The following is a 12541-nucleotide window of genomic DNA, read 5'->3' on the forward strand; positions in this document are numbered from 1 at the left end:
CGGACAGGCTGCGAGCATCGGAGCATCGCATGCAGGAGTAGTGTATCCATTTTGCACGAGGCGCGCTTCCCGATGTAGATCTCTGGGTGAACCCAGGCATCATGCATCTTGACTGGCACGAATGGGCGATGGCAGCGCGGATCAGATAACGTAGTGTGGGATCTGATAAAAATCTAATGGTGTGGTCCTGGCATCGCTCTCTTCCAATGAAATGGCGATCGACTTCAGCCCTTCCTTCCTTGGCAAGGCAGCGCGTGATAGACCCTTGGCTGCAGGCTCTGACTGGCATTGTGATTGATTGCTTCGTGGGCAAGCCTTTTCACTGGTTCGATGGGTCCAGGATCCACTCAGGCACGGGAAGTCATACTCACACATTCCATATTCACAAATGTTGTTAGGCTTGAAAGGCAGCCTGACTGTAGTATTAAGCTCACGACGCCGATCATCTCGGGTGGGAAATTCCAACTGGCAACCATGGCCCTCGGTACGAATACCAATGGTATTACCTCACAAGAAGGAATATAGATTGTCTGCTATGACTGTGGAAGGCACTTTCGCAAGCCTTGATTGTTGCACTACCTTCGTTGGTCACCTTACTACATGGTATTTTGTCGATTGTCCACTAAGAATTAAATTGACGTAAAATTGTTGAGGTACGAAGGCACGTAAGCTCTGGTTGTGTGACGCAGCCCGGGACCGCCAAGGGACAATGTCCTCCTATCTGCCCTTGCAAGGGTTGCCAGATAGGTCCGATCCAGGGTAAGAACACGCGAGATCTGTTCCAATACCGTGAAAATGATAATCATAAGCCGTCTCGGCTTAGCCAATTGGGCTTCTGGATGTATGATCTTGAGGGCCGAAGGAGTCTGTGGAAATGAGCTTAATAAATTGTGTCAGTCCCTTGATGGCGCACAGACTAAGAGTTCTAAGTTAAAGTTATCATAATCCATATCCCTGTTCTCCAAAGAAAGAGTGTCTTCGTATTCATTTGTGTCACCTTTGAGGAGGGAATTTTGTGTGTGAGTGGGTCAGCTTCGGATCGCCATTCGCAAGCTATGGCCATTTTCGGCCATCTATCTGCTTCAAGTGGGCTGTATGCAGCAAATCCATGACATAATTTCAGCTGCAGTGGAAAAAGAAACTACCCAAGCTTTGATTAAGTGGGTGAGCTGCGGCAACTTAGGGCAAAGCTTTGTAGCAATGTTCGTCTGCCGGGTTCTTCCGGGAATATGAGGCTTCTTCATGAGAAGCTCTGTCAGCGTAGTCTTGATAAATTCTAAAAGCAATTGTTGCTGATCTGATTCGGATGTTAGCTTCTCTCGAGGAACGCCCATTGTGAAAGATCCTATATGTGGACAGGCATACGTCAGCTGAATGTATAGTGCTAGTGTTTCAGAACAATTAAGTAACGATTTACTCGTTAGTGACCACACCCAGTTGACTCCTCCCCAGCCACCAGTCATTGAACAAAGCAGGCTAGGTACTTTGTGTGGTTTTTCAAATCTCTTGACAAGGTCGCTCTTCTCTGTTGTCTCAGGTGCAAAACTAAATTCCGTCCCATGCGCTCTCCCGATACCACCTTTCCATGGTTTAGACGTTTGTAGTACTATGCCTAATCTTTGGACAGTCTCTACTCTCGCAAGTAAGACCCTTTCCTTGCGATAACAGACACAATCTCTGGTCAGCCTGCTTGCTGGTAACGATACATTAACCTGGTCTATGTAACCATTGTACCTTGACCCATGCGTTACTGGAGGGTCAGAGAGCCGTATAGCATTCCCATGCTTGTCAATCAAACATTAGCCGAGTTTAGTTCTTACGCACGACCTTCATGACCCCCACACTATCAGACACCAGGATTAAGCTCCTCCAGGACGCCATCATTCGGATTTTTCAGGCGCAAAGACCGGCTAATGCTAGCCAGTGGCGGCTATTATAATATTACATCAGTAACCGCAATCGGCATACAGTTCCTGCTGCCACTCCGCTTTCAAAATCATGATCGCTGTGGATTTAGTATCACTAGATGCTGATTTCGGTAAGGTGCAGTGTCATTCTGGAGTATACTTTCGATATCGCGGAGTGACACTTCTGAGGAGCAGCCTTATGCAACCTTTCAGGGCACGCTCCTGGAAGCTGACAAGACTAACACGGTGGCTTGTGATGCAGCTCCTCGTATTCAAACTGTTCTCCCTCACTGACGGAAGGGTCACTCATCTCGCTTGGAGATCTACACTTTCTTGTGCATGGCTTACCTATTGCTGCTCTCCTATTGGTCTTATTGTATGATGTCTCACGAACCGGACCATGATTACCTTGTTTTGACATTCATGAGGATTCAATTCTACATGTTGTTGCCATTGTCGATCATAATCACTACGTCGTGGAACAAATAACCGAGGAAGGTATACTCCGAACTCATCAAAAGGATTATCATCCAAGACAAGGTACATACATACTCGTTTTATCCTTTCTTTTCGAATGCTTCTATAATTTCACTTTTTAATCTGCTGCCTGGTTATAATTACTTCTTACCTTTCTTACCCTAGTCTCTGTTTTCCATAATCAATAAACCTGTGATTATACAAACGGATAAGGGGACGCGAAGCGCGACCTGGTTTATTTGGTTTTCTTAAGATCAAGTGCATATAACAAGTCACGCAGCCTTGAATATGAAACATATCCAACAAAATTTAAAAATACCCAACTCAACGTCAATTATTGTTCCGTCTAATAATTGACATTAATCTCCTATTTTCAGTATAGATCATGGGTGGGGTGCGTACTTGATCCTGATTGGTCATGGCTTACAAATGAGGGTCAAATCATTTCCTGCCGGATTCAAAGATTACAATTTCTTCCCCGCAGACTGGTGGATTAGGACCAAAGATACTACTATGCCATTGCCTGTCCAGACGCTCAGCGACGATCAATACCAATGAGATAGGCACACAACAACAGTTCATGGTGAGGAATCTTTGCGATCCCCTCTCAAGGGGAAGTAATCCGTTCATGATGGCTTATGTGAGAAAGTATCCGCATCCGTAGTCTTATTACACTGCATATTGAACCCCCATTCATGTTTCACGCCAGTCGCCGCATATCTCTGCTGCCAACACCGTCTCTCTCGTCCTTGAGGCTGCGCCCTTATCTGCCAGGCCGACTGTTGACGAACGCAGCTGCAACGCCCATCATGACCAACACCGAGCAGCAGAATGAACCGCCCCTGTCGGCTAAAGACTTCAAGATATATAACCGAGCGGCAGAGCAAATGGAGTACTACGTAAGTTATTATCTCGATTTAAGGCAGGCGATCGTCTCACTTATCACTAACCCATTCCATCCAGCATGGACTCCTCCGTCTATCTTGGAACATGCTCTGGGAGGCCACGACTAGCGGCCGACTACCTCCGTATATGAAGATGCGGCAATTTATTTCCGAAGGACTGCGCTTTGCTCAACATCTGGAGATTCATCATAGTATTGAAGAGAACCATGTCTTTCCTCATCTGGCGAAAAAGATGCCCGAATTTCGCACGGGCCGGGGTCGCCAAGCTGCTGAACTCTTGCGGCAGCATCGACAGATCCATAAGGGACTGGAAGAATTCCAAAAGTATCTAGAGGAGTGTCAGGAGGGAAAGCAAGAGTTGGAATTCGATGTTTTACGGGGCAAGATGGAAGGGTGGAGGGAGGTTCTATGGACGCATTTGGACCAGGAGGTGAAGACCTTGGGAGCAGAGAATATGAGACGGTACTGGACGAAGGAGGAGATGCCGAGGATACCCATGTAAATTATCGATGATCTTATACAATATATCCTACTGGGATACTCGATCTAAGAGAGGGTGGTATAGAAACCTTTGCAAATCCGTTGTAGTCGCTGTACTCATCAGCACTAGGGGTCTATTGGTTAAGATATGAGAGTCAAGTGCTTTTCAGTCGGGTCAAGTTGGGTATCTCGTCTGAAAATCAATCATAATTCCAACCTCAATAATGAACGAGTACGGGTAGAGTCAACACTCTTTCTTATAATAACTACCCGCAGAGCCCGGTCAATATATATATCTTTAGATCAACGGGTGGTAGAACGAAGTACTACTAAGTACTATCACTAATGATAGTAGACACGAAAAATTCCAGAGACTTGGGTTTTGAGGATTATGGAGGAATGCTACCGAAATCTATGGGTAGAGCATGGATTAAACTAGGTAATATGGTTAGTTAATGGAATGATAGTTACAACGAGGAGAGTCAATATCAGCCTGAAAAGCAAGGCACTCAATGTAGTCTCACGTGATGCTGCCCGACGATGACATAAGCCGCCACAAAAGATTCCCCTCCCCCGCCGATCGCTGATAACCAAACATTCTGGTGCTGCCCATCCTTGACTCACGCGACTCACGCCGCTCGCTCTCTCCTAGCCATTTCGCTTGAGGTAGCTTCATCCGGGAATTGCTGCGGATATCCTCTTCTCGAGGCACTGCTTACCCATTCATACCCACTTGTTGCGCGTGGAGAACCTCTCCGACAAAACGTCAAAATGGCGGACGCAATCGCGGAAGCCACTGCCAAGCTGCAGCTCGACGAGGAGACCGGTGAGATGGTCTCCAAGGGCGAGTTGAAGAAGCGCATGCAGAAGCGTGCCAAAAAGGCCGCCAAAGCCAACGCTCCTCCGAAGCCTGCTGCGACCCCGAAGTCCCAGGGCCCCGCGACGCCCAAGCCGGAGGAGGCCCCCATCGACCCGGACGCCATGTTCAAGCAGGGCTTCCTTGCCAATGTCTACAACGAGCGACCCGTTACTCCCTTGACCCGATTCCCCCCGGAGCCCAATGGATACCTGCACCTGGGTCACTCCAAGGCCATTGCGATCAACTTCGGCTTCGCGAGACACCACGGCGGAAAGACCATCTTGAGATTCGACGACACGAACCCCGAGGCAGAGGAGGAGAAATACTTCACCGCGATTGAGGATATCATTGAGTGGCTCGGTAAGGCAGATGGGAGCCTTACCATGCGGACATGACTGACCGACCAAAAATAGGATTCAAGCCGCACGCCGTTACCCACTCGAGTGACCACTTTGATAAGCTGTACGAGCTCGCCGAGAAGATGATCAAGATTGGCCGCGCATATGTCTGCCACTGCAGCGATGCTGAGATCAAATTGCAGCGTGGTGGTGAGAAGAACGGCCCTAGGTTCCGCTGCAAGGACGCCGAGCAGGACGTGGAAACCAACTTGCAAAAATTCCGTGATATGCGCGACGGAAAGTACGCACCTCAGACGGCGTTCCTGCGCATGAAGCAGGAGCTTGACAACCCCAACCCGCAGATGTACTCGGATCTGGCTGCCTACCGTGTCCTGAATGCGGAGCACCACCGTACTAAGGACCAGTGGAAGATCTACCCTACCTATGACTTTGCCCACTGCCTGTGCGATAGTTTCGAGGGTATTACCCACAGTCTTTGCACCACCGAATTCGTGCTGTCGCGTGAGAGTTACGAATGGCTCAACAAGACCTTGGAAGTCTACGAGCCTATGCAGCGTGAATACAGCCGCATGGAGGTCAGCGGAACGGTCATGAGCAAGAGAAAGCTCAAGAAGCTTGTTGATGAAGGTTATGTGCGTGGCTGGGACGACCCCCGTTTGTACACCCTGATCGCGCTGCGTCGCCGTGGTGTTCCTCCGGAGGCTATCCTCTCCTTCATCAACGAATTGGGTGTTACTACCTCCAAGTCCGTCATCCAGATTGCTCGTTTCGAACAGTCTGTTCGTACCTACCTTGAGACCCGTGTTCCGCGTTTGATGCTGGTCCTTGACCCCGTTCCCGTTGTCATTGAGGACTTCGAATCCCTTGAAGCCCAGGAGCTTGATCTGGATGTGCCATTCTCCCCCAAGGACCCTAAGATGGGCTCCCACAAGCTTCCCTTCACCAAGACCGTCTACATTGACCGCTCCGACTTCCGCGAGGAGGATAGCAAGGGATACTTCCGTCTTGCCCCCGGCAAGAGCGTCGGTCTGTGGAGGTCTCCCTATCCCCTCAAGGCCACGACCTTCTCGAAGGATGCCGAAGGAAAGATTACGGAGATCCGGGCCGTTCTGGACCGGTCCGGCGCGAAGCCCAAGACGTACATTCACTGGGTCCCGGACAACTCGCGCAAGGTGGAGGTTCGCATCCACGACCAATTGTTCAAGTCGGATGACCCGAACTCTGTGGAGGGTGGCTTCCTGAAGGACATCAACCCCAACAGTGAGACCATCTACAACGACGCCCTGATTGAGGCCGGCTTTGATGAGGTGCGCCGCCGGGCTCCCTGGCCCGAGGCTGCGGGAGAGAAGACCAAGAGTGGACCGGAAAGTGTCCGGTTCCAGGCAATGCGTGTTGCTTACTTTGTGAGTATCCCTGACTATATTCCTGCGACATTTATCTTTTCCGCTTTTGGATCAAATGCTAACCGGTATGCCAGGCTGTCGATTCGGATTCTACGGATGACCGGGTTGTGCTGAACCGCATCGTTTCTTTGAAACAGGATGTGAGCAAGAGCAGCTAAGAGGTCTTTTGACGAATGAATGGGTTTAGATTTTACGCGTGATGGGATCAGGTACCGGGCAGAGGGAAGGCGAAGAAGGAGTTAGAGGAGGCACAGGCCACCTTGCGGTCGGCAGGCTCCACGGTGTGCCAGTTGCAGGAAACATAGATTTGGGTAACGAATGTCATGTGGCTGTGAATAGCGAGCATCATTGGCAGATTTTGAACTGCAGTAATCAGCAAGAAGATTCTTCCGCCGGCTTCTATCTTTACTGCTCCCACTACTCCAGTATAATCAGGTACAATATGATCTCCCGGTTTCTTCAGGGCCGTCGGCTCCGACCGACGTGACATCGGGGAGGTCTTGGCTGCATGGAATGTCTCAAACGTGGGTGTTTCGAAGGATTGTCAGTGGCTGCCAGCATTCTTATCTTTACTAACCGTAATTTCCCACTGCTGCCCTCGACACGGGTATCTGTTCACTATCTATACATACCACTGCTACACACTGATGTAGAGGTGTACCCTATCAAGCAATATTCATGCACATGGCAACAGTCGCCTTATAAGAAACCTGCCATCCTCTTCACTATGCCGGTATTCGCTTTCGAACAACAATTCGCTAAGCAGTCGCAGATCTCTTGCACACCATGCGCATGATCCCCTCGCTGTGTGCGGCAGCCCTGCTCTTTCAGCACGCGTTGGCCGTAACCATCCCCGAGATCAATGGCGACCGATACGTTTCTTCCTACAAAGGAAAAAGTGTCTCCGGTGTTAAGGGCCTTGTGACAGCCAAAGGTTCTAGCGGATTCTACATTCGCGCCACGGATGCCGATTCAGACTCCCGGACCTCCAACTCTATCTATGTGTATGGTAGCAGTGGAGTGTCGAAAGTCACGGTCGGCGACATTGTCACCCTGAGTGGAAAGGTCGCGGAATACCGATCCTCGTCCAGCTACGTCTATACCACTGAGATCGAGTCTCCATCCGACATTGAGGTGCTGTCCAGCGATAACACCGTCACTCCCATCGTCATCGGAAAGGATGACTTGGATCCTCCTACTGAGCAGTACTCTTCCCTGGACAATGGCGATGTCTTCAGCCTACCTGGCGGTTCTAGTCGGCTTTCCACTGCAAATCCTGTTTTGGACCCGACCGAGTATGGCATGGACTTCTGGCAGAGCCTGAGTGGTGAACTCGCTACTTTGACGGGACTCACAGCCATCAGCAAGGCTAATTCTTATGGCGATACCTGGGTAATTGGGGACTGGCCGGTGACGGGCAAGAATGACCGAGGCGGGCTGACCATGCGTGCAAATGGTTTGATTGCCTGGCTCTGCTATCGTGTCAACTAGTTACTGACTTGGTGTTTGACTGTAGACTCCAACCCGGAATCCATCGTCATCGGATCTCCATTGGATGGGACCACGAATCCAACTGATACCAAACTGGGAGACACCCTCGAGGACATAACCGGGATTATTACACAGGCATATGGTTTCTATACGCTGCTACCTCTGACTGCCCTGGAGAAGACCGGGTCCAACACTACAGAAGCCACGGCAACGACACTCAAGGCGGATGGAACCTGCAGATCCATTACCATTGGAGATTACAATGTTGACAATTTCTCTCCGGACTCGAGCACCATGAGTGGGATTGGGGAGCATATCGCCAAGTATCTGAACAGTCCGACCGTCCTGTTCCTACAAGAGATCCAGGACAACAGCGGAGCTACCGACGATGGCGGTAATCTCAATTCTCTCCACAACATCATGATAAGATCATGTCACTGACATTCCTGACACCAGTCGTCTCCGCCAGCCTGACACTGTCCAAGCTCGCTAGTGCGATCGAAGAGCACGGCGGGGTCGCGTACAACTACACTGACATCGATCCGGAGAACGACACGAGCGGCGGAGAACGCGGCGGTAATATCCGGCCAGCGTACCTCTATGACCCATCGGTGGTACGACTGCGAAACTACAATCCCGGATCCAGCAATGACTCCACCTCCGTCCTCTCCGACGGCAATCTGAGCTACAACCCAGGTCTGATTGAACCCTCCAACGAGGCCTGGGATGACAGTCGCAAGCCATTGGTAGCCCAATGGGAGACCCTGGATGGCAAGAACACCTTCTACACGATCAACGTGCACTTCACCTCCAAATATGACAGCACTTCGCTGGAGGGCGATCCGCGACCCCCCGTCAACGGATGGGTGGAGAACCGCGTGGACCAGGCTAAAGTGGTTGCTGTGAGTGCCTTTTCCGCGCTAACGATTTCTCTCATCTTGGTTGTGTTTGTCTGGAACCGAACAGAATCTAACCGTGGATGGCGTAGAAATTTGTTACCTCCATACTGGAGGTCAATTCCGATGCGAAAATTATCACCGCCGGTGACTTTAACGAGTATGCGTCTGTCGAGCCTCTGGAGGTGTTTGTCTCCGAGTCCAAGCTGCAGGACCTGGAGGACGTTACCGGCATTCCTGCGTCCGAGAGGTATACCTATCTGTATAACCAGAACTGCGAATCACTGGACCACATGTACGTGAGTTCCGCGTTGACGTCGGGAGCCAAGATGGAGCATATTCATGTCAACACGTGGGTGTCGACAGACGATGAGCTATCGGATCACGATCCCACCGTGGCTCTGTTCAACATGTGCGAGTAAGCACCGCCAGCTGTTTCTCTTTCTATATGCTTCGAACCTTCTATTCAGGAGCAAGCAGTCGCAAGCCCATGCTCAAATGAGAAGGGTCCGCAGCCCCGATCTAATCGAGCTAAGACACATGGCAGCACAATAAAATCTTTTATCAGTGGAGCTACAAGCCCATCGGACAAACAATACTTTGATAATTGAGTTTTGCTTGTCTCCAAATATTTATTAATCTCGTATTGCCGCGTAGCGATGTGTGCCTGGCATGGGTCGTTTCATTTTTATTGCTTCATCTGTGCGGCTCGACCCACTGCCGCATCCGGAGTTCATGACTCGGGCACGCTATTCATGCCTGAGGCAGGAAGCAGAGACTCAGCGAATGTATTCATGTTATGTGAAAAGCTAGACTATGCATTAGGAGACTCATGTAGTGGAATTCTGCGAGAGACTTGTTGTCTTGTACCTCGGGATGAGCTGCAGCGATAGAAACCACAATGGGCCAGGCGCTGCAAACAATCTCAGTAGTCCCCCCTGACAATTTCCTCAAGACCCTGGTCTAGATCTCAGCAACCCTTCGTGATCTTATAATTAACCGTGCAGCATGGCATCCTCAGCGCACTACTAAGTACTAATAGGACTAGCCAGGTGGCTGGCTGTAGCGTCGTCTCTGCTCATCCAGTGAGGACTTCAACCCCGAGGGCCTGAGCGCCAGGGCCAGTGGACCACCATTCAAAGTAACCAGACAACAAACAGCAAAACGTCCGAACCAAAGCCGACTCACAAACCTGAACAAACACGAGAATCACCAATTTCAGCGGTAGTGACCAGTCAGTGGCCACGTTCAGCGGCGGATCCCACGTGGTTCAGCTGAAAAATTCGGCCTGCGCCCCGTCGCGAGACCCACTGGTAGTAGGCTTTTCTCTCTCCAAGGTCTCAACTGTGGACTCCCTGATCGCTAATCTAAGATCTCATCTACTTTCCAACGGGCGCACAAGCAACAGTTCGCCTCCCTCCCCTCACAGCATCATCTGTTTTACGATTCTTATCCTGCGCAAGTGGACCTCAAACTTTCCGTGCTGTGCCGTCTCGTCCAGTCAGACCTGTTTCCATCGGCGTCTCATCCATGGGTGTTCCAGGAACCCTAACGCCCATGAGCGGCGTCGCTGAAATCGTCGGCAGTTGAGTCTAACCATTCTTTCGCCAGTCTGGTACGTCACGTTCGCTTATGGCAACTCTTGTTTCATAATATCTTTTCCCATCCCATTGGATTCCCGGGGATGTTACACTGTCACCTATCGCCTGCTGGCCAGCTCGCATCACCATCATGGCCGTGGATCGGTCATTAGAAGTACGAGCAGTAGCTGCTATCTTCTTTGCATTGGCGTCTGTGACGACGATTCTACGATGCTATGTCCGCCTGGCAGTTGTCAAGGCGTTTGGGTGGGATGATGGAGTTATGGTTCTGGCATTGGTGAGCTACCTTCTTCCTCTACAATTCCGGTGAACATACATTGACGTCGGATATAGCTCTTCTACGCCATGTTCTCGGGCTGCATGATCGGAGGCAGTCTGTATGGTACAGGGAAACACTTGACCGAGTTAACCAATCACCAGCGGACGACCGCAATGGAGGTAAACACTGTAACCTCACAGCATTATTCCCTCCCTCCCCTCACCACTAATCAATATGATCAATAGTACTGGTTCTACTGCGACATTGGCTACGCCCTCGCCTCAATTCTCTGCAAAATATCCGTCAGCATCTTCATCCTGCGCGTGACCATCGATCGAACCCACCGGATAACCGTCTGCCTCGTCGGAGGAATTGTCGTCCTCGCCGGACTCATCTTCTTCATCATGGTCCTCGTGCAATGCCACCCCATGTCGTACTTCTGGAACCAATTATCCACCGCATACTCGGGCCCCGGATCTTGCATGAACATGCACATTATTGTGGGCGGATTATACGCCTTTAGCGCCTCCTCTGCGCTCTTCGACCTCACTATCGCTATCCTTCCAATCTTGCTAGTCCGGAAACTCAACATGAAGCGCGATGTTAAATTTGCTGTCGCTGGACTGTTGGGTATGGCTTGCGTGTATGTACCATACCATACCCTTTAGTAACATCCAGTCAATCACACACACATACTAATCCGGATGGAATTGAACAGTGCCTCCATCGCCGTCTTCATCCGCATCCCCTACATCCACACCCTCTACAGCGTCGACTACCTCTGTACGCCCTTACCCCTAAACCTATTCCCCCCCAAAACTAACAAAAGAACAACAGGGGCAACAACCCCGATAGCAATCTGGTCCAACATCGAAACCGGCCTGGGCATCTTCGCCGGCAGCATGGCAACTCTCCGGCCCATCCTCCGCAAGTTCAACCCCTCAACCCGAGGCAACGAATACACCTCCGATCCGTGGCCAAGCACCCGCAACAAGCAACGTAATTTCTCCGTGCCGCTCCGCTCCCTCGACACTAACACGACGCGAACACCGCCTTCTGAATTCGACGATCGCATGGCGATGCACGGCCACGATGAGCGGTTATATGGGACGACGATGTATAGTGTTGAGACGGGGGAGAGGGTGGATGCGGATGCAGATGTGGATGTGGCCGACGGCGGGGAGAGTGGACATGGCCATGGGGGCAGGGTGGATGAGTATCCGATATTGCCTAAGAATGGGGCTACGGTTAATGGTGGTGGGAATGGCATCGGGATGAAGTTTCCTGGGATTATTAGTGTTAGGAGGGAGGTGTTGGTCACGACTTCTGCTTAAAGAGAACCTTTTCTTCTTGTGGTTCTTGTTCTTGGTCTTGTTTTTGGGATGGGTTGGGTTGGCATTGGTGGAGTTGGGTATATACCATTTAATTTTCAGTTTTCTTTCTATAGAATATATTTTACATCAATATTGAGATGGTAGTAGATTATTGATTGTAGCCGGAATGATTGACAGCATACTCATGTTCAGCATCAGGTATGTTGTATGCTGTGTTGTAGGATGGATCGGCAACGGCGATACTCTCTTTGTATGTAGAACCCGAGCGATCGTCCCCAAGGGTTCTGTCTGATTTATGGCTGATCTGCAACGGGGCGCAGGGCTAGATTGAAACTCTAATAACGGTCGGTCGGCTTCGCAGTGCATGCTATAATTGTTATTTGAGGTTGGGATGATCCGTAAGGTAGTAGATCATTCGTTGGGGAGAAGTGATGATGTGGGCATGTGGTCGGATAAGGAGTATTTATGCTGTGGTGGATATCGCACATGGAAGGCATCTGTTTAGAAGACGGACTGGTACGAGTCTTGCTCAGTTATGGCTTAAGTGTGACTCGAGAGCATTACTCTTTA

At 50.4% G+C, this 12541-nt stretch overlaps 4 protein-coding genes across 4 annotated transcripts; all 4 read left to right on the plus strand.

Annotated features, from left to right (window-relative positions):
• Nucleotides 1-3193: 3193 nt before the first annotated feature.
• Nucleotides 3194-3791, plus strand: BO85DRAFT_441106 (hemerythrin domain-containing protein; the record flags this gene model as incomplete). Its single annotated transcript, XM_025658797.1, has 2 exons — nucleotides 3194-3283; nucleotides 3348-3791. The coding sequence occupies 2 exons, from the start codon at nucleotides 3194-3196 to the stop codon at nucleotides 3789-3791; spliced, it is 534 nt and encodes a 177-aa protein (XP_025512583.1).
• A 582-nt stretch (nucleotides 3792-4373) lies between these two features.
• BO85DRAFT_426905 (glutamine--tRNA ligase) lies at nucleotides 4374-6789 on the plus strand. The gene is made up of 3 exons (XM_025658139.1): nucleotides 4374-4988; nucleotides 5042-6390; nucleotides 6465-6789. Exons 1-3 carry the CDS (start codon nucleotides 4541-4543, stop codon nucleotides 6546-6548), a joined length of 1881 nt encoding a protein of 626 aa, XP_025512584.1. The 5' UTR covers nucleotides 4374-4540; the 3' UTR covers nucleotides 6549-6789.
• Nucleotides 6790-7032: 243 nt separating this feature from the next.
• Nucleotides 7033-9565, plus strand: BO85DRAFT_470976 (endonuclease/exonuclease/phosphatase family protein). Its single transcript, XM_025662437.1, has 4 exons — nucleotides 7033-7846; nucleotides 7907-8275; nucleotides 8338-8783; nucleotides 8870-9565. The coding sequence occupies exons 1-4, from the start codon at nucleotides 7177-7179 to the stop codon at nucleotides 9197-9199; spliced, it is 1815 nt and encodes a 604-aa protein (XP_025512585.1). The 5' UTR covers nucleotides 7033-7176; the 3' UTR covers nucleotides 9200-9565.
• On the plus strand, nucleotides 9450-12114 carry BO85DRAFT_499860 (uncharacterized protein; the record flags this gene model as incomplete). Its single annotated transcript, XM_025664086.1, has 8 exons — nucleotides 9450-9565; nucleotides 9830-9862; nucleotides 10241-10362; nucleotides 10495-10655; nucleotides 10712-10816; nucleotides 10883-11280; nucleotides 11356-11420; nucleotides 11475-12114. The coding sequence occupies 8 exons, from the start codon at nucleotides 9450-9452 to the stop codon at nucleotides 11969-11971; spliced, it is 1497 nt and encodes a 498-aa protein (XP_025512586.1). The 3' UTR covers nucleotides 11972-12114.
• Nucleotides 12115-12541: the final 427 nt, after the last annotated feature.

This window comes from Aspergillus piperis (genome assembly GCF_003184755.1).
Source record: "Aspergillus piperis CBS 112811 unplaced genomic scaffold BO85scaffold_18, whole genome shotgun sequence".
NCBI classification, from domain to species: domain Eukaryota; kingdom Fungi; phylum Ascomycota; class Eurotiomycetes; order Eurotiales; family Aspergillaceae; genus Aspergillus; species Aspergillus piperis.